Below are 22,561 nucleotides of genomic sequence, written 5' to 3'. Positions count from 1 at the left end.
ATATTCCATTGTCTCTCGGCACTTCACCTTTGAGACCTGCATGCTCTCATGTGCAGCAGTGGGCAAATTCCTCCCACGGAAGGAGGCCCAAGCCCTGTTAAGATAAGCAAAACCTCGTCAGTAACTGTGACCTTCAATAAATGCGTCCTGGAGTTGCAATGCCACAAAGCGACAAGCACGTTTCACCTGATGCTCCCCACACCGCCTTCTCCCCAGCCCTGGATTCAGGGCTGTCATTTTGCCAGAGACTCAAGAATGTCACACAGACAACAGCGCGCACTCAGACACCACAGTTTCCTTACCACTGCTGGAGGCTTGCTGGGGCCCTGAGCATGCTCTGAGCAGGTATGAATTGGGGGAGAACTCCTCATCAGGGTTGGTGTCCATGATTTGATGGGAAGTGTTGCTGTCTAGCAATGGCATCTGGCAGCTAACTGGTGGAGGATTATGGGAGCTAGGCAGCTGAGCAGATGGGAGGAGGCTAGACGAGGATGTAGGTGGAATGGGACGACCTGGGAAAGAGGACAGAGGGGTCAAAGGTCAGCAATGAGTGTCATGAGAGCATCCAGAGAAAGTTACATTGAAACCACCTCACAATATAAATATCTAAAAAATTAAAGAGAGAAAGAAATGCTCCAGATGTATTTTTTTTCAAGTGGTTTGATGTTTCTCCAAATGTCCAAATTCATACTGCAGGTAGCTGCGTATTTCACCAAATGGGCAGGAGTGGAAATACCCATCTAGACGGCTGAAATGCAACCAGTCAGGAAAACACGCACTTCTTTCTATCTTCCCTGCCACAGTCCTACTATAATTCCCCATCATCTCTCACTGGACTATCTTCTTGCTGCTCTCCCTGCTTCTCCTCTTGCCATACACCCATCTAATCCCCACTGTTCGCATCCCTTCTCCAAAGAAACCAGGTCCTATCGCTCTCCTGCTTGGCACCCTCCAATGGCTTCCCATTACATGTGGAAAGAAACTGAAACTCCTTATGATGACTCCTTATGATGATGTTCTGCTTCTCTGGCACAAACGGCCTCTCCTACCTTGCCCCCGGTAGTGGCCTTACCACTCGCCACTCAGCCCCTTATTCCCTAGCCAGCATCGCCTTCTTTACCTCTGCTGCTTCAGCATGCCACACCCTTCTGTCCTCTAACTCTTTATGCTTCCCGCTTCCTCTGTGTGGAATATTCTCCCCACCTGCCACCTCGCTGATAAGCCCTTTCTCTTGAAACTTTTCCTGTTTGCCTTCTTCCAGGTTTCTCACCCGTGCGCTCTATCCTATTAGCCTGTTTACATTTCTTCACAGTCCTTATTACTATCTGAAGGTGGACATCTGTCTACATTATTCCCCCTGTACCCTCAATATTTTCCTAACGAATAGCACCTGTTGAATAAATGAGCAAATGAACAAGATAGACTCTAACCAAATCAATTAGTTTAGGGTACAAGTAGAAAGGGCCACATATGTGCATCCTAAAGAATTGGCCAATGCCCCCATTCTCTTGACCCCCATTTGTTTTTATTTTTATTTTTTTTAAGATTTTATTTATTTGCGAGAGAGAGAATGAGAGACAGAGAGCATGAGAGGGAGGAGGGTCAGAGGGAGAAGCAGACTCCCTGCTAAGCAGGGAGCCCGATGTGGGACTTGATCCTGGGACTCCAGGATCATGACCTGAGCCGAAGGCAGTCGCTTAACCAACTGAGCCACCCAGGCGCCCGACCACCATTTGTTTTTGTTTTTGTTTTGTTTTGCGTATCACGGGGGAAATCCTACAAAGCACAGCTACTCCAGGCCATGAGGAGGAGTGGCCAGCCTGGCAGGTAGTGGGCAGTAACTTGGAGTTGTGGGTCAAAAAGTTCTCCTTCCACACAGAAGGCTGCTGCAACCTCTCTTTCACATGGCAGGGAGCTCCTGGCAGCCAAATTGCTGAGTGAAGATAATTGCTGTGTGTACTTTCACCTGATTCACCCTTATGTGTTGGGGTCCTTGTGATTGCTTGCCTGCTGGTGTGTTCATTTGGGAAGCTCAGAAAAATGAGCCAAGAGTAGCAGCCCACGGGATATGCCCTAAAGCTGGAGGTGTGGAAAGAAGGGTAAGGTGTTGAGAAAGCAAACTCAAGAATCTGGTTAGAGTTTCAACTCAGGCAGGAAGTGTCAGAATCAGAAGAAATATGTTTTCCTGCTTTTAAATGTACTACATATGCAAATACATTTTCAGGCACCTCAGATGGATGCCATTTTTTTGTTGCCACTTTTATAACTGTCTTTCCTGATCGATCTATTCCTCGGTGCATTAAATGTTATTGATAGATCAATTTCCTTCAATAAAATGGGAGTGCCTCTTATGTATACTCCGCTGGATAGTGAGAACACAAAAATAAGCAAGACATCATTGTTACCCACAGAGAGCTCACAGTCGAGTTGGGGAGACAGATAGGTAAGTATATCATTTCAGTACCAGGTAATAAAGAGGACAGTGGCATGTGGAGACATGGTGCTGTGGAGGCAGGAAGAGGGACACTTGGTCCAGCCTGGCCAGGGAGAGGTAAGGGTAGACAGTCCAACAAGGATTCCTGGGGAAGTTGATGCCTGAGCAGTTTTTGAGAGAAAAGGAGATGGACTTCTGGTAAGAGGAAACTCGACGGGTCGCACAGAGCCACCCACCCAGCACTAGTCTGTTACTTTTTTGAGGGTAGGAGTTGCAGAAAGAGACAGGGAATAAGAGACTCCTACAGCTCAAGTGTTTGGGGCTCCTGTCCAGTAACACAACTGAAGAATCATCATCCCTGAAATAGAATAATGGATAAACAGAATTTGGCTTGAAAGATTCAATTTATATCTAACAGTTTGGGAGCCACGTAAGGCACAATGTTCTTGCTGGATGCTCCAGCAAAAGTAGCCTGGACATGTCAGAGTTTCATCAGAATTGGGGCTAACATTTAATCCACATTTCTCCCATAGCTCTCCCTCTACTAACTATCATCACGATTACTATTTTAACTGCTCATGTTTTTGGGCAATGACTATCTGCCCCTTTATATATAGTATCTCTCTGAGGTTAGAATTATTATAATCTCCTTTTTGTAAATGAGGAAACTGAGGCACAGAGCAGTAAAATTGCCTAGTTAGCAAGTGACAGGGGCCAGGAGTCACACTCAGGTTTGTGTGTTCCAAAATCCACCCTCTCACTACTCTGCATGGTGTTTGCCCTAACAGCATGATGGGGGTGGGGGGGAAGAGGAAGACATACAAGGAGGGGGGAAGGTTGATTTACAAATCATGTTTCCAGTTTCCCATCTCCCAGTCCCAAGGCACTCTCAAGATTTCAAGTAAGAAACATTTCTTTGAATAAATGGTTATTTATAGCAGCTATCATCTGGCAGAGTTCAAAGCTTTTCTTGTAATTTTGTTATGAAGTTCAAAGTGGTTCCTTCACAGCAGTGTTACCCTGTGCCTTCTTCTAGGCCCCTGAATGTAGAGGTGTCCTGACCAGGGCCCTGTGAAGTCAGTGTTGACGTCCATTTAGCAGCAAGGCTCTGGTAGGAACAGATTTTAACTCACAATCAATAGGCTTTAATGTTTGTATTATTGAGGCATATCTGGAAATGCATGTTGAAGAACAAGAATGGCTGGAAGCCAATTTTTTAAATTCCTTTGAGTGACTGAGGTGGAACTGAAGTTCAAGTGCAATTTTCCAGGAGCCTGATATGATAGTTGCTGTGAAATCACTCTTTACATGAACTTTCTGAAATTTTGTTCAGCGTGAATTCATTTCATATAGTACAGACAGAACTGCCTTTTAATTTATACAAATACAGACAATGGAAGAGCACTCCTACCACAATGAAAGCACTGGGGATACTTCAATGTACTGAAACACACATCACAGAATTGTCTGATTTCTGTTATTCCCCTGGCCTCTAAATCCGTGCTTTGGTAACTCCTTAAGCTCCTTGATGGTACCTCCCATTACTTGGGAAATTTCTCAGTCCCTAGATCTTCCCCCAATCAAATTGTATGGCGTTCTCTGTTTGCTATGTCATTTGCTAATTTTGTTCACTTATGCTACATTTTTCCCCCGACTCTTCCAACTGACAGAGACCATCTGTACAGACACAAACAGGTTCCAAAGTACAGGGGAAAAAGTTGGAACTTATACAGGCTCACTTTATAGACCATGATTTCTTACTAAAATACCTAGTGTGGGATGGGCATGTAACCAGGGGCTCTGCACTTACCTGGTTCCTACTTTATGCACTACAGAGGCTCCCTGACCCCCAAACTATTTTTGGAGTTCCACTTGGAATGTGTATAGAGTCCCCAGCAAATATAGGGAAAACCGGTTTTAATTAATCTGTTAAAAAAGCAAGAGGAAACATGCAAAGGCAGCAATATGTCATTCATTAAACTCATATGGTCTTGTGTATGTGTGGGTGTGTATGTGTGTGTCTTTTCCAAGATCCCCATGTAAATCAAAGTCTAACTAATTATCTGTGTGACTGGGTTCCCCCACAACCTTGAAAAGGGAGACTAATTTAGATTTTACTAATTTATCTTTTTCCAAATAAGTAAGATTTTGAGATAGTTTCAGCTCATGAAATATTTCTGATTAAAAGACCTACAGCTGGACAAAGCATTTCCCTTGCTAATTCTGATGGATGGGTAGTCGCTGTTTGAAATGCTGCATTGAGAAGGATTCTGGGGTGCCCTGGTTCAGTGGGAAACAATGCCATGATCACTTAGAAAAATCACAGCCCAGGAGTGGAGGTAAGGCAGCGGGTGCTGAGTTCTCATTTGCCAGCCCTGCTCCAGGCCTTCATTCACCAACAGCTTCAGCCATACCTGAAAACTTCATCCTACACCACCTGTGGTTGAAGTCACATCGTTCTAATTCCCATTGTCTCAATTACAGAACCATTTTTCTCCTTAATCTGACCTGGATCCGACTCTAGTTCTCCAAGAAAGGGCTACAGTCTCCTTCCCATCCCCGAAGCGGTAAATGTTATCTATGAAATTGCTGCTCGGCTCATATCTTGTTAATACATTCACTAATTTAAGATAGGGAGCATGTTGCCGATCAATGCCCAAAATTCACTTAAAACAATTGGTTCCTTTTTCATTCAAAAGATTAATGGCAAGCAGATATTAAAATGTTCTGTGTAGACAATGCGTAATTGATCTAGGTAGTGATAGGGTGTCAGGATTTTTGGTGGAGGAGACAGATGTGTTCGGGAGATGGTAAACAGCAAACAAAAAAGCCAAAACAAACAAACAAACGAAAAACCTCAACACCAAAAAACCAAACCAAAAAAAAAACCACCAACCACCAACCCAGTACCAGGAACTATCAAATCCAAAATAATAATTTCAATGACCATATTACTACTTATAAATGAGATCTTGCTTCATGCTAAGAACTGAGCAAAGATTTTGTGTGTATTTTTCTCTTTTAGCACCCACAAATTTTCTATGAACAAAGGACTATTATCATCCCCATTTACAGATGAAAAAACTGAGGCTTGGATGGGCTAACTTTCCTATCATTGCACTGGTAGCAAGCGACAGAACTAGCTGGATTTGAATCCAGGCATTCTGACTCCAAAACTTAAGCCTTGAATGGTTCATTTTATGATTTTCAAATCAGACAAGAATGATTGCTAAAAAATGAATGAGATGTGAACACAAACTCATTGGTCTCCTTCTGGAATATACCACCAAGGCCATCTTAGGGGAGGTAATTAACCAGAGGTAGAATCAAGGCTCCTCCCAGAAATAGCCGTAGTGACCAATCACGTCGAACAAATGACTTGTGAGGAGAGAAAGCAATTCTCAAACCAGAAACTGGAATTCCTCTGTGGTTTTGTAAGTTCAAGAATTTAATAAAAACATAGCTTTTGTGGAGGTCCCTGGGTAGCTCCGTTGGTTAAATGACCAACTCTTGATTTCAGACTCTTGATTTCAGCTCAGGTAGTGATCTCAGGGCTGTGAGTTCAAACCCTGTGTTAGGCTCCACACTGGGTGTAGAACTTGCTTTAAGATTATCTTTCTCCTTCTGCCCCTCCCCACCTCTCTCTCTCTCTCTCTCAAAAATTAAAAATTAAAAAAAACCATAGCTTTTGTGTTAAACTTGAGTATTGCAAAATAACAGTATTAACATAGGCAAAACAGTTGGTTAGCGAATCCAAGCAACCATTCTAATGATAGTCCCCAATACTTTATTCAGATACCTGACTAACCATTTTCCTCCCCCAAATGCTTGGGGTTTATGAAGCCCGTATTTTTGATGGGGTAAAAAAGCAAGGAACCTATTTGTGTAAAGGGAAATAATGTCAATATCTGAGATATTACCTTCCGTTTGCTTGTAATCAATGAAGTTTTTAGAAATATGGGCTGACTTGCTTTTGAGTTCCATGAGAACATTTGTCAGGAAATGCATCAGATTTTTGAAGTGTTCTGCACATGGGGTTTGTGGAGGGCTGTGTGGCGGAACATTCTTCAAGGTATGACAGGCTCCAGTGAGGCACTGGGGCGTGGCAGCCAAGGTTACCGTCACAAAAGGCACAAGATACCCTGAACTTTAGCTGGACTCTGTGCCTCCAGCTGAAGGGACATGGATGAAATCACTGCACATCTGTTCAGCTAAGTATCTAGCTCAGGGATTTGATTTCTGCCCCTTCTATAACGACCGCAACGCTATCCAGAGACTCAGGGATGTGAACCACACACCCAAGGCTCAGAACCAAGATGCGCACTCAGGTTCATGAACTGCCAACACTACAATGGGCTACTCCTAAGCCCAGAGTTGCCTCGCACTGAAAGCCACCTATTGATCTGCCTCATCATCCAATTCATCCCGTTCTTAATTTTTACCCTGCCCCGAATGAAACCCTGGACTCCAATGGATGAGATCACCTGTCTTTTGCTAATGTTTGTTTCTGCCCTCATGCGTGCGGTATTTCTCTGCATTATGCACCCCATCCCTAACCTCTTGGCCTAATTGTTTCTGTCCTCCAAAGCCCAAGTGAGGAATAGAGAGGCACAGACTTTGAAGCCAGGCTGACTGAGCTCTGCGGCTTTCTGTGTGAGTCTGAGTGCCCTACTTCACTCCTCTGGGCCTGTCTGATAATAGCAATGCTGACTTCCCAGGTTGTTGTGAATCCTGGAGAGAATACATATCAGGTCCCTAGAATTGTGTTTGGCCCATGGTAGGCACAAGGGCCTGGATGGAACTAATGAGACTCGCAGCTTATTGTTTCCATCTCGTTCACAAGCACCTGCTGTGTGTGCATGGCTGTGCCATAGTTAGGGAGGCTCTGAGAGATGCTGAGGCTGGACCACTGCAGCCATCTGACCACTCAAGGGAAGAGGCTGCCTGAGAATGGAGTCAACAGGGAGGCAAGCGGAGATGTGATAAGAAGGGGGAGACATTCCCAATGGTGTCAGTAGAGTACCTGGAAGCAGCCAGGCCTGAAGCAACATAGCCACTAAGCTTTTCAATATATGAACTGATTTATTCTCCACCCTACCTTCATTTTGTTGTTGTTGTTGTTTTGTTCTTTAAGCCAGCTTGAGTTGATTTTTGTCACTTAGAACCAAATGCATCCTGCCTAAAACTCATCATCCAGCCCAAGTGAGAAAATGACTTGGCCAGTGCCACATGGTTATTTAGTAGAACTGAAAACAGATTCCAGATTTTCTGTCTCCAGTATTTTAAAAATTTCATGTTCTGTAAGCTGACACCTTTAAATCACAAGAAATCAAACATGTGGGGTCCCAGAGAAACCACTTATGGTGGAAGGTATCTAGATTTGTAAGAATACTGAGGGCGCTAAAGAGGGGAGGAGAGGAGAGATACGGGCAGGTAGCTGACTACTTGTTACCCATCAAGCATGCGCTGCAGCAGCTGTTTGTCCTCAGCTTTGGAGAGAAACTCAGATCACCTTCTAGCTGGTGCCGGGCCTTACATACACCACACAGATCTTGGGGTAGGGTGAGAGGGATTCAATTTCTTATCTACATCTTACATTTTTAAAAAAGAACAGAGACAGTAGTCTCGATTATAATTGTAGAATGCAAAATGACCACAATGAATATAGCATCTTAAAATAAAAATACAGACATATATGCATTCATATTTTATATTGTTATCACAATATATATATATTCCCTGTAGCAACCTGCTTATATTTAGTGCTGATGTTAGGTTGGATCAGTCATCCTTAGCAGGGGACAGTTTTGCTCCCCAGGGGACATTCGGCAATGTCTAGAGACACTGTGATTGTCAGAATTTGTTGGGGTGGGGAGAGGATGCTACTGGCCTGTAGGGGGTAGAGACCAGAGACAGTGCTTAACATCTTACAATGCAGAGAATAGTTTTCCACGACAAAGAATTTCCAGGCCCAAAATGTCAGCATTGCTGAGGTTGAGAAACCCTGGATCCGCTGGAGTGATAGCTTTAGATTAGTAACTTGATGTTATGTGGTCCATCTTTAAACTCTTTTTTCCAATGGATAAGAATTGGACAGATATTAGAGGGGCGCCTGGGTGGCTCAGTTGGTTAAGCGACTGCCTTCGGCTCAGGTCATGATCCTGGAGTCCCTGGATCGAGTCCCACATCGGGCTCCCTGCTCAGCAAGGAGCCTGCTTCTCCCTCTGACCCTCCCCCCTCTCATGTGCTCTCTCTCTCTCATTCTCTCTGTCTCAAATAAATAAATAAAATCTTTAAAAAAAAAAAAAAAAGAATTGGACAGATATTAGAAGTGAAAAATTTGATTGAGCCAGCTCTTTCCCCCACCCAAGAAAAGTTTAAGCAAATAAGCTTACACTGTTAATGGGGAATTTCTGTTAAGAGGGCAGGAAAATTTCCTCAGGCAGAATCTAAGTCATCACTGAGCGAAGTTACAACATGCCTTTCTCCGGAGCCAGGCAGGACCTGTTTGTCAAGAGATAGTTGGGCTCTCTTCATAGAGGCAAGAGATTCAGGGAAGAGTGTTCCGACTCAGTTGTAGCTTACTGAACCTCACCTGAGGAATTTTCAAGATGACGCTTCGTGTCTTGTCAATGAGGCGGTATCAACCTAACTAGTTCCATATCACCTCGTTTGAAGTTTTTATTTTTACAGAAGACCTAATTGCCCTCCTCACTCCCATTTCGCTGAACTCAGTAAAGCCCAGCTAAGCATTTCTTGGAAACAAAGTGTTTTCAGATGGCCCTGACAAAGCCATGCCGATTGCACACAAGCTATTATACATGATTTACTGGAAGAGTGACGAGCTGTTGGCCTTGCCCCAGGGAGAGGGCCTCTTTCAGGAGCACTAGCATGAACTGTCTTCACGGCATGGGGCTCTGTGCAGTTGGGTGTTGTTACTACATCTAACAACTTGCATGTTTATATGTCACATCTTCCTGAAAGCATTGCACTTTGGAAGGTGTCAAATATAGTTCAGGCTAGAGATGGAAGGTGGAGTTTATTTTTGAACTAATACGAGTTCTGTCATTTTCTAATGGCAGACCTTTCATGTTCATGAGGTGAAATGCAGTGAATCTGTGCAGCTTCCCCTTTTGAGGACACAAATCCACTGTCCACCAAAGGGTAATGAATCCTTAAATACCTTCTGGCCAGAAATTCCCAGTTGCTTGATACATATACCCTAATTACATCCCCCAGCTCCTTTAAGATGACATGCCATTGTTATTTTGATGATGCGTAGGTGTCTAGATCAGTGCTGTCCAATAGAACTTTCTGTGTTGAGGGGCATGATCTATGTCTACCATGTTTAATACATGGAGCTATTGAGCCCTTGGAATGTAGCCATATATGGCTAGTGGTTAGCACATTGGTCAGCACAGTCTAGATTATGGCTCTAGCTTCCCAGTTTCTGATATCTCCTATGCTCCTACGTGTCTCCCCTTTGTCTGAGAGCCAACATATTTCTGAATGTGCAAATTTGCTCACATCATGCTTCTTCTCTCAATTTTCCCAAGACTACCCACTGCCTACATAAAAAGGTTCCAACTCTTATATGGCAATCCTCTCTTGCCAGGCCTCCCCATTCCCTATACTCCAACCACATCAAAGCTACTATATTACTGAATATCTATCTTTCCCTCCCTGTGTATGGTAGGTATTCCCTTCTCATAGATGGTCGCACCTTCCTCCTGAACACCTCCTTAAAGACTCAGCTCAAAAATAACCTTTATGAAAGTCTTTCCTAATCACCTCACCCAGAGGTACCCAGGACAAACTTTTATCATTGTACAACTGACCCTTGAGGAGCTGACACTGCACACAGTCAAAAATCCACATATTTTTTTTGGGGGGGGAGGGAAGGACAGAGGGAGAGGAAGAGGGAGAATCTTAAGCAGGCTCAATCTCATGACCCGGAGACCATGGCCTGAGCCGAAATCCAAAGTTGGAAGCTTAACTGACTGACCCACCCAGGCACCTCAGAAATCCACATATAACTTTTGACTTAACTACTTACAACTTAACTACTAATAGCCTACTGTGGACCAGATGCCTTACCAATAATATCAACAGTCAATTACACATATCTTGTATGTTATATGTATTATATGCTATATTCTTACAATAAAGTAAGCTAGAGAAAAAAATGTTAAGAAAATCATAAGAGAAAATACATTTACAGTACTGAACTGTATTTATTGAAAACAATCTGTGCATAATCGGACCTGTGCAGTTCAAATCCATGTTGTTGAAGAATTAACTGTACTTGTAATATGTTAGCCTATTTGTCTAAATATCTGGCTCATTCATGAGACTGTGAGTGACTGGGGAGAAAAGCATGGATTATATACCTTTGTATCCTAGCACCCAGACCAGAGCTTGTATGCAACAAAACAGTGGTATGATTGGTTGATTACAACAGTTCACTCCACAATATTTATTAAATATATATCAAATGCACGTGGCGTTGGTTTCGCTGCGGGCTGCTGCACCTGCTGGTCTTGGGTATTAGGTGCCTCTCAATGTATAAGTATTTTGTTGAAAAGAAGGGATTCTGATTTTAAATCTATGTTTTTTTCTGTTAATCAAGTGGCTAGAGTATGAGGTTATGACTTCAGCTGGTGCTCAAATGAAGACCTAGCAGTCTTTGACATACGTGGAGGAAAAACTTACTGTTAGATTAATTCAGAGAGAATATGTCAGTCTCCAAGGTACACCTTTCTAAAGAATTTTTCAGGGGTGGTGTGCCTGTATTTTTTGGCTCAGCTATTGAGCTTAGAACCTAACCCCTGTGTAAGATGTGACTCCACTCTAGCCCTAAAGTTTCCCACCTAGGGAAGTGATGGGGAGATGCGACCCAACACTACCTCAGAACACAAGATCAGAGTGCTGAACTGTGTGGACACTGCAGTCCCTTATGGAGTTGTCTGTCTGAGCTGAATAACATGCAGAAGATATGTTAAAATATTAAATTTCCTTGCCTACCTGGAATCTACATTACACTCTCAAAAGAGCTTAGATGACGGGGGGGAATTACTGGAGAAAGATTTAAAGAAACTGTATGTTCATGCTAAAACTTGATTTTCAAAGGGCATTGGAAAACCTCCCCCATGACACATGGAATCCAGCTTACTTTTATGTTCATTTCCTGGGTTCATGGTATATGGAAATAACAATATCCACTCACTAAGATTTACTGAGTTCTTATGATGTGCTAGGCATTACTTCTAAGTCCTTTACATGTATTATTCTATTTAATCTTCTAACAACCATTTGAGATAGGTAATATTAACCTCATTTTAAAGAAGGTAAGACTGAATTAAGAGGAGATAGGTTGACTGGGAGGAAGAATTTGAGTCTAGGCATTCTGGCTCTAAAGCTCATACCACACTGTACAGGAAATGACAATGGACTTTAATTAACCTTTGTAATGATGAAGTACCAATCACTGATGACAATATGGTTGGCACGGGAACCAGACTGAAGTTCAAATCTTGACTCTGCCACAAATCTGCTGGGGAACTTTAGGCAAGTCACTTAACTCTTCCATGCTCAAATGTTTGATAAGCAGAATGTGTATAAATAGATATCACAGATTATTATAAATATTAAATGAGACATTATATAAATGTTCTGAAGTAAATGGTAAGTATTATCATCATCTATTAGAAGGGTAGGAGGTAGTTGTCCTAGTCCCCCTCCAGGACATTTTGAGAATTAAATAAGAACATGTATGAACGTACATTGCAAATGGTGAAGTGTTCTGAGAATGGTAATTGTTTTCTTTTTCATTATTGGAAGCTTTCCCCTCCAAAGGCTTTGTCTACAGAGAGCAAACAGTTCTGAACTGTAAGCCTGTGTTTTGCTATGTGCCGAAGAGACCACGAAGGTAAAACGTGGGCTCTATGCAGCAGATACTTGGACCATTTCATCTCTCTGCTGTCTACGCTCACACGACCCTACCTATTTCTCATTGATCGGTCCTTGATAAGATGCTACAGATGAGATATAGGGGGAGTCTAACCACCCATAACCAACAGGAAGACTGAAAACCTCCCCATTAAAGATACAGAAATGTTTTGAAACCGGAATGGACAATGTAAACTAGACTGGTACTAGGTCTAGTTTGTTAGGCCATGAGTGTCATACACATTAGTTCATTCCTTCTCTGAACAGTCATTGCCTTGTACCAAAAAAAAAAAAAAAAAAAAGAAAAAAAATCCCCACTAACCATATAGTTGGAGCACTAGAGTTAAGAGACCAGGGCTCCTTATTGTAGCTACTAGATGCTAGTTTTGTGACCTAGAGCAAACTGCTTACCCTCACCAGGCCTCAGTTAACATATGCAATGTTACCACACTAACACATAATAGCACCTAGTACTTTTAAGAAATGTGATGATGTAGTTTCACATCCTTTCCTGTGCATGGAAGGTATTCTCTTCTCCTTGACAATCTCAACTTCTTCTGAACATCTCCTTATAGGTGGTCAGGCTTGTGGGTAAGTCCTTCCTGATCACCCCACCCACTGGTACCCAGGACATACTTTTATTGTTGTACTTGTAATATGTCAGCCACACCAAACCCACACTGAATCCATATTCCAGTGGAAGAGGCTAGTGTTCACTAAAATTTTTTGAGCATTTACAATGTTCTAGGCAATATGTTTAGCACATTTCTTAGTTTGAAATTTATGTAATCCTTCCAACAATACTGGAAGGTACTATTATTATCCCCATTTTACAGATGAGGAAACTGAGGCTCATAGAGATCAAGGGATTTGACCAAGGTCACACAGCAAATAACAGACAAAGCCAAGATACTAATTCAGATCTCTATGATTAAACACACACAGTTATTGCAACACTAGAGGTGTCAAAAGAGAAGGGTGGGTAATTCCAGCTGGGATAGTCTGGGAAGGCAGATTAGAAGAGGTAGCAGTCTGGGTATAACACAACAATCTGTAGGGAGCTCTCCTTCAGCTCTAAAAGTCCACAATTTCAAAATATTCTGCCTGCATAGCAAGTATGGAGATCAATAATTGGGTCAAGATCACAGATGAGGTTGTACCCTAGCAGGAATTCACAACCTGACTCCCACCTTCCTCATCTTCTCCAAGCCTGGCTTCCTTTCTTCATGAAGGTCAGAATGAATCTTCAAATTTCTCTCTTCAGTCCCTGCAAAGGCAGCTGCTGCATGGGACTGATCTCTGAAGGCTCACTTAGTACAGCCTTCAGGGAAAACTATACATTAATACAGACAGCTGGAGATATGAAAAAAAAAAAAAAAAGGCCTTAGGAGGGGCAAGATGCTTCCTCTTGGAAGCATTAAGGGAGAAAAGAAGGAGAATTAACTCCACCACTGGGAGCATGATAATCATGCCTACCAAGTACACCAGCCTCTCAGCTACTCAGCCTCAGGACTGGGTGCATAGTGACAGATTTAGGTCTGAAATAGCAAGCACAGTGCTATGCTGTTGTTGAAAAGATGTGGAAGGGGGAGGTTTCAGACAGTTTCCTCAAAGTCCAGGCAGCCTAGTGGCCAGTCAGATGACAAAGTGTATTAGTTTATTCTCAGCTCATGAGAAGTTGTTTTGTGTGTGCACGCGTGTGCACATGCGTACACACACCCGTTCTTAAATTGACTAGACTCAGCAAATTTAATATGCACCCACAGGGCCTTGTTGACGAAGTCTTTATTTTCATAAATAATGCCTTTCTCGCATTTTACAAGCCTTTTTTAAGACCTGCAGTGCATCCTAGCTACAATTCAAAGCCCATCTAATGAAAGCACCTCCACTGTCAGCAATGTTAATGTCACTTTAAAGAGTGTGAAATGTTGCTAAATGTGTCAGGAAACAATTAGATAACATAAGAGGCATGTTTTCTCAGTGCACAGAGAAATATATTATGCAGGCGGGAGATAAATGCAAAGTTTTCGGAGCTCCAGCATATTCAGCACCCTCCCTCCCTCTCTCTTTTTAATCCAACAGAGAAATTGTTTGGCAAGAGTAAGCCCTGTTTCAAATACTTGGAGAAGGGAGAAAGGCCTGCTTTGCCTCTGACTGCTGTCGCTTGAGCCCTGTGCTATCAGGCTCAGCGAGATACAGTCTTCCACTCAAATTAAATGTGTGCCCTCCTAATTAGCATTATAAATATAGGTTTCTCTGAGCCAGAGTTGATAAAATTACAGCGTTGGGCTGGGAAGGAACCGGCAGCTCTCCCATGCCGAAACAATGGCTGTAGTGTTTGTGCGGTTAGAACAATGCCCCAGAGTCTGCCCCCATCTTCAGAGGTCAGCCTGGGGAAGGAAGTTAAATGCCAAGCGGGCTGACATTAGGACAGTAGCAGGGCCCAGATGCAATCTGTTCGTTGTATGTGATGGTGTAGAGTTTGGTTCCTAAGCTCTGGGGAGTACAGTTCTTACTGTGAAGCTTCTTTGTAGAGTTTTGTCATCTCCGCCACCTGTGGGATTCCAAATGAGAATTGGAAACCACAGGCAAGGGCTGAAGATAATGGATTAGCCCGAGTCTTCATCCAGAACCGCTCTCCATGGTTCTGAAACATCACCATGCGCTAGGAACTGGTTTCTTTCCCCCCAACCCTGAGAAATGGATGCCCAAATTCCTGGGGGAAATTTAAATTAAGTGAGGGAATCTGTGGAGAAGAGAAAAAAGAAGGGAGTAAATAAAGAGAGACAAGGGCAGAGACTCTGGAATAGGCATAGCCACTGAGTAATTGTCAGGGGGTAAAAGAAGGAAATGATTTGTTTTGACACTATTTTCAAATAATCACAGTTGCCAAGAAAGACAGCACTGCCGACCAGGGCTGAAATGCTGGAAGACTTAAGGTAACTGAGTTTGCATGTTAGGTGACGCAATGATGTGCAATTTGGGACATGAACAAACAGGTTTGCGTGGGCAACTAGCAAACCCCATCATGGTGGAAGTGATGTGATTGAAGTTAACATATGCAAGAATTCTCAAGCTTTGTCTTTTTTAATGAAAACTTGCCACATTGTACAGATTAAAAAAAAACAAAGACAATTGTGGCTAATAGTTTCCGTTTGTTTCACAAAATATGAAATTCTGCAATGTCAGTAAGTCTTAGAAGCTGGGGGTAGGGTTAACTTGCTGCTCATCCCCTTTGCTAATTTGCTATCTCTTGCTGCTCTTTTTTTCTGAGATTAGTAAAATTCATATAATAATCTGGATTAAAGTCAAAGAAAGCTGTGGCTAAAGGCTATTGAATGCTAGCTATAGAAGGGACCTCAGATAATATCTGGACCAAGCATTTCACTCTATTGATGACAAAATTATTGCTCAGGGAGAGAAAGTGGCTTTTCCCATACCGCACAGTGAATTAGTAACCTTAGTCCAGGGCTTTGTCCACTAAATTACACTCCTCTTAGTAATACTCAAGTTGAAGGACAAATAGACGATAGTTTAAGTTTGGATCAAGAAAATCTGGTGTCACAGACAATCATATTTATGGGCTAAAATCCTACACATCTAATGCAAGATGTGTAAAACATGTACCACCCCCAAGTAAAGCCCTGCCTATAACATTAGACTCTTATTTTCCAAACTATGTTCTTTAGAACACTGAGTTTTCTCAGTATGTAAACATGTGTCCCAAGAAAGAAGGGTTTCATGACCAAAGAGTTTGTGCAGGATGAGACAGTATGAGAAGCATGAGGAAATGAGTTCCACTATAGTCTACGCTCAGGTGATCACATCTGGATTAGCTAATCTATTCCATCCCAGGTTTACACCACCTTAGAGAGCCATGCTGAGAAACTGGATTTACCCAAGGGCAGAAATTCAGACTGATGTTTGCACTAGATATCATCTAACAGGTTATAGGCCCAAAGGTCTTGAGCCTTGAAAAGGGTTAAGAAAAGTTGTAATAATCCTCAAATAAATGAGCCATGACCCATAGAAGAAGAAATGGACTTTTATTAATTGGTTCAGGTGTCAGTTCCAGGAATGATAAAAGTTAACAGAGGCAGATTCAGGTCAATATCTACTACATTTATCTATGCCTCTCCTTTATATAAGTTCCACCTAGTATCATGGTTCTTTAGGCATGTGGTTTATCATTCTTCCTAGAGTGTCATCTACTCTTTCACTCATTCAACACATGTTTGTTGAATAACTACTACATTTCAGGATCTCTTTCAGGCTAGGACATTGCCCTAGGTGACTGCTGAATCTGCACTATTAGTGTTGTTCTTAATCTTTCCATCCCCCAGAGCACCTAACAAAGTACTTACTCATAGAAAGTGTTTAATAAATATCTGTTGACAAAAATGGATAAGAGTGCAAAGAGCTTTCTAACAACAGTTGCTGAATACATCAGAACTGGCATCCTTGTAGGTAATAAGCTTCTCATTATAGAGATTATGCAAGTATTCCTGAGCAGCACTTGTCAGTAAAACCAGAGAGACTGTTTTGGCATTCAGTGAGAGGAAAGATTATAGGCCCTTTAAATTCAGCTGCAGCTCTAAACCCCTATATATCTCTGAGCATTCTTGTCACTGTCCCTAGGAGTAAAGGAGACATAGGATCATTTCGAGGATGTCTCAAAAGTAAGCAGTCTGCCCACAGAGTCTCCCTGCCCTACCAGAAGTCAGAAACACATTTGTCTTCCTGCCTTCTGCATATCTGAAAAATTTTAGCTCCCAGCTGAAAAGTGAGACCCATATAGATTCATGCATCCTTAGAGGACTTAACTTTATTTAAAGGAAACATGTCACTGTGTTGAAGCTTAAGCTCAAATTAATTATAACAAGTGTAATATTTGGCCAACCTTAGTCTCATGGTTCAACATTCCTGCTTGATCAGTTTCCAGAACTAAATGAAAGCCTATAACCATTTGCAATGTAATAACACTTTTTGCTTTTACGACTGCTTTCATCTGTGGATCTCAAAGCATGGTGCAAACAGTAATTAATGTTCACCTGGGAGGTAAGGGTGCATTTGCTCTGCTCATTTGGCAAAGTGGATGTAGGATGGGGTGACTGCTCAATGTCCAGGCAAAAAGTGAAATGGCGGGCTCCTTCTTCCAACCTATTTTTCTCTATGATCCCAGTAAATGAGTCACATTTGTTTAAGCACAGAGTTGGCATATGTGCACTTAAACTAAAATAGTTTCAATCCAGAATAAGAGAAGTTGAAATAAGTGATTGCGTGGAAGCTAAAAGGACTAGTGGGGAAATCTCATCCGAGTTCCTAGACTAGCCATCATAAAAAAAGACTCTGGAACCCTGCCTTCTCCTCTCTCTTCCTCCCTCCCTTCTCTGCATTTATTGAACACATATTCTTTGAGTATCTAATGCAGGTACTGTTCTAGGGCTGGGACTATGAAGTGAAAAACCAGAATCTTTGCCTTCACGGGGCTTCTATTCTGGTGGGGAGAGAAGAAAATCAATAAAAAAAATGGCAAAAACTAACAACAAATAAATGTATTTAAAGACACATAACCAAACACATACATGTCAGTATGCATGTATATATGGGCGATGGGGGATAGAGAGAAAGGTAAGGAGAATAGAGATGGCAGGGTAGGGTTCAAGAGGTCCATGTTACTCAATGTCAGGTCATTGGGAAAGACCTTTCTAGTAAGGTAACATTTGAACAGGGATCCAAAGGAAGTGAGAGAGGGAGCTATGCTTGTATCTGGGAGGAAGCACATTGCAGACACAAGAAATAGCATGAACACAGGCTGTGGGCTGACAGCATGCCTGATGCATTTCAAGAATACCATGCAAGTCAGGGAGCCTGCACTGCAATGAGAGATGGGGGAGAGGGAGATCTTAGGAGCCACTGTGAGTTCTTTGGCTTCCATTCTGAGTGAGATGGAAGGCTGCTAGAGAGTTCTTGGGAAGGAGGGACATGTCCGATGTTCAGTGTAACAGAATCACTTCAGCGGCTGTGTTGATAAGAGCCTAAGGAAGGCAAGGGCAGAAGCAGGGAGACCCATTAGAAGGTGACTGCAATAATCCACATCAAAGATTATTGGGGCCTGAACTGGAGAGGCGGTGGTAGTGACGAAGGTGAAAAAGATCAGAACCTGGATGCACTTTGAAGCTCAAGCTAACATGTTTTGCTGATGGATTAATGCAGGTGTGACAGCAAGAGAGGAGTCAATAATAATTCAGTTTGGGGCCTGAATAAACATGGTAACAGAGGCATGAGTCCTCCCACATTTAGGCTATGCGCTTGCTTTAGCACATAATATAAGATGAAAGACAAAACTGGATCGAAAACTATTATAAATGTTGGAAAGTGATGCTAATTGTTGCCTAGAAGATCCTTCTTAGACAGATAGGCAAATCATGATTTCATTCACAACTTTATCAAAAAATATCCCCCAGGAAGAAAAAGGTAAAAAAGGGCTTCTAGATAATCTGAAACAGAAAGAACTGACAAGGTAGACACTCACCTTTTGTCTGACTTAAGGAAATCTAATAAAATCTAAGCTGAGAGAGTTGAACTTTCATCTTTGTTCGGGTAAGACAATGCTATACATACTCAGAGTAAAAATTTCTCAACATATGCAGGCATAGAAACAGTCCAGAAAATAAGCCATTTTCCCCTGCAAACTCATATTCACATGTGGTACAGAGTACTAAATTAATTTTGGTCCTGTTCTCCGATTTCTCCTTTAGCTTGACCTGATTTTCTTGCAAGCCTCAGGCACAGTTAATTTGTGGGGAGGGGTGTGTGTATGTATTAGAGAATATGTATTTGTGCATGTGTGTGAGTAGAGGGGGATCTTTGCTGAAATATTAATATAGCACCTTTTTATTATTATTTATAGGAGAACTATATCTTCAGGGCTTTTAAAATAAAAAGAAATGGAAGATAGGTGATGTGAAATTATTTTTTAGTGTTTATACCCTTTGGTTGATATATAAATAATACAAATGAAATGGTAAACAGCATTAAAGGTACAATTATTGAATAAGTAGAAATGTAGATTCACAACAGTACAAAGTTCCCAGTTATCATGATAAGGAAGCGGCTATTTATGTAAAGCTCTGTAAGGTTGTCCTTTTTTTTTTTTTTTTTTGGTCTTATTTGAATTTTATTGTAGTTGAATCATTTTATTACAGAACTAGAAGATGAATTTCTATCTATAAAGTTGAAAAACTAAAGCCTGGATAGAAACTGGCCACAAATATACAATTTCAGTCTGCACAGAGTAAGTGAAAAGCAAATTGTGACAGTCTATGGAATGAAACAGTTGCTTAATTGGTTCTGAGTGACCCGCCATTCTAGACTGGCATGCAGTATTAATGGTGGAGAAACTGCTTCAAACCTTTCCAGGAAAATATGCCAAATCCTGTAAAGGAAGGCTAACATTTTCCTTAACACAGCAACAAAGGAAACATCACCACAAAATCACCTTGGAACCATCGACTTAAAACTATGTTATGAGTGAAATTTCCTCTTCTCAAATGGAGCCTCGATTAAAATGAATGTCTTAGCCCTGTAATCTCCCATAGGGTTATGGAACCTTATTTATTTAAATTGGTTGGTTGTCCCCTGAGAGTTCTACCAATGGAGTGATGCGAAAACTCATTAGTGCCATTTTATTTTTAAATTCCACAGAACAGCCTCAAACAGAGCATGATGGCTTCCCGAAGTGCTCCCACTGTGGAGCATCATTTGCCACGGGAAGTGCACCAGTAAATCATAATGCCCATCACTCAAACCGAGGTTTCTATCTTCCAACTTTCCTATATCACTTTGTAGGTAACAAATCCAGTTCATAATGACACCTGCTATGGAAATGTGACTTACAGGCTGGGCACATGGGCTCCTTTTTTGTCTAATTCTGCAAGTTCTTAAATGATATGAGGAGGACACATAACTTGGAATTCCATGCTAACAAGAAATGTAAAAGAGCCGATCGTGCACATTTGCTTTCTAATCAGACTCATACTCAGCTTATACAGTAAAGGCATGAAAGCAAAGAAACACCAATTACCATTAAGCCCAGATGTAAAGAGATCAATGCATGGGCTAACAATTGGGTGCTGTCAAATGTTAAAACCGCTAAATTCTGGTCTTGTTAAATCATCTGATGGCCATTTCTTCTTTAGTTAAATAGGGATAAATAATAAAAAACAATTTACAACTAAAAGATGCTAGCGTTTTGCAGCTGCTGAATGTCTTTTGGGGAGATTAGATTCTATAATGAGGAGATATAACCATCATTTTATAAAAGCTGTTGCTGTCTTGGGAAAAACACCACTGAATACGATTAGAAGAAGCCTTTCCTTCATGAACCTATTACAGTCATGTGCTGATTGCTTAGCATATGCTTAATGATATCTCCATAGCTGAAAAACAATAATTTGTTACTGTAAATCTTGACATAATATATTAAGTTCAACTGTGCTCTTATTAGTTCTGCCTTTGACTTGAATGGTTTAAACTTGAAAAACCCTACAAAAGTTGAAAAGCACATCGACTACCCACATTTTTAACACAGATCTATCTAGATCGATCGATCTGTCTGTCTATCTATCTATCTATCTATCTATCTATCTATCTATCTATCTTTTACAGTCAAAAGTCTACCCTTGAGCTCTGGTATTATATCCAAGGCCAAAATTGGAAGACTTGCAGTAGGAACTTTTTTTTTTTTTTGAAAGTTTACAAAATACAGTTTTTGGAATCAGTTTTTCATTATCAGTAGGAACTTTTTATACCCTAAAACAAGTAGATGATAAAACATCCAGAAGAGAAACAGATGATAGGTTCTCATGCCTTATCAAGTATTTCTGTAGTATTTGGCACTATGACATCCTCGCTTAATATCACTGGTGACTATGATAAACTGGATATATATGTATGTACACACTATTCTTTTTAAAATCAATGACTATACACACAAGCATTAAGCAGGTATCGTCTCGTCTAAGACAAAGAACTTCATTCCAGGTCTTGGAATCATGGGTCATAGAACAAATTAAGATAAACTTGGGTCTCTCACAGACTTTATCCACCACTGCCCTCCATTTCCAGTAGATCTTCCCACTGATCAACAACCCCCACCCTCGTGAAGCTTCCACTTACTACAAACAACATAATTTCTAAGCTTTGAAATGGAGATCTCCACACAAAGGCTGACAGAATTCTTCATAAGCAGGTTTCAAGGCTTTGTTCTTTGCTGCTGGGTTCCACAGAGAAATTTATCTCCTGGGATTAGGGTAACAATTAGGGATTCATGCACTCTAACAGTGATAGTACTAGGTGGGAAAGATCACATACATTCGTGAATGAACATGAGAAAATTCAGAGTTGCAATTACTTAACATTTTTCATGCCAAACCTCATCTGTGTCACACCAGTCTCTGAATCCAGCACTACAGACCTACTATTAATTCCCTGCAAGCTAACTGGGGGGTGGGGGGGGCAGAGGGGGTGGGACATGAAGTCAGCCCTTGATGACTGGTTGAAGGTCCAGGTTTCTCGCTTTCTTTTCATAGCTCAGGTGCTTTGGAGAGAAGTTCCTCCTCAAGTATCAGTAAAGTCTTAGCTTTATGGCCCCCATTCTCCTGAGTAGCCCCCAGGATATAAACTACCAGTCTTTTCCTGGATCTTATTTATGGTGTTGCTTACTTTCGGAAGATAGGCTACATCATCTCTGGATTAAATGTGGGAGGAGAAAGCAACTTTGTTTTAAATTTTCAGCTCAGGAGAGAAGGTCCTCACAGCACAGAGATTGTGATAGTCACCTAAGTCCTAGTGAAATCCTCCTCCTCAATGAACCTCTCCCGCCTACAGCTCCCACAGTTGATGAGAATGAAGGTTACAAAGCAGAGTGCTTCTTCCCTCTAGCTGACCTTGTGGCCATCATTATAACTCAGTTATAAACACATGTGGTGGGCACAATAATGACCCCCAAAGTCATCCATGTCCTAATCCCTGGGACCTGTGAATATGCCACCTTGCATGGTAAAAGGGACTTTGCAGATATAATTAAGGATCTTGAGTTGGGGAGATAAGAGGGAGGCAGGAGGGTCAGATTTCAAGGAGGAGATGTGACCACAGAAGCAAAGGTCAAGAGATGTA

General features: G+C 41.7%; 1 protein-coding gene across 17 annotated transcripts in view; it reads right to left on the bottom strand.

Annotated features, from left to right (window-relative positions):
- The window catches only part of TENM2 (teneurin transmembrane protein 2), a 1,202,741-nt gene that overhangs the window by 366,958 nt on the left and 813,222 nt on the right, over positions 1-22,561 (bottom strand). For 14 of the 17 annotated variants that reach the window (XM_078066825.1, XM_078066824.1, XM_078066823.1 and 11 more), the window contains one exon: positions 303-512. The exons of the other annotated variants lie outside the window; for them this stretch is intronic. In XM_078066825.1, coding sequence (XP_077922951.1) covers positions 303-512 — 210 coding nt within the window. The remainder of the gene's footprint in view (positions 1-302; positions 513-22,561) is intronic. 17 annotated transcript variants of the gene reach the window in all.

Source organism: Halichoerus grypus, chromosome 2 (assembly GCF_964656455.1).
Source record: "Halichoerus grypus chromosome 2, mHalGry1.hap1.1, whole genome shotgun sequence".
Lineage (NCBI taxonomy): Eukaryota > Metazoa > Chordata > Mammalia > Carnivora > Phocidae > Halichoerus > Halichoerus grypus.
Note: the sequence above shows the minus strand (reverse complement) of the source record. Positions and strands in the feature narration are given on the sequence as shown.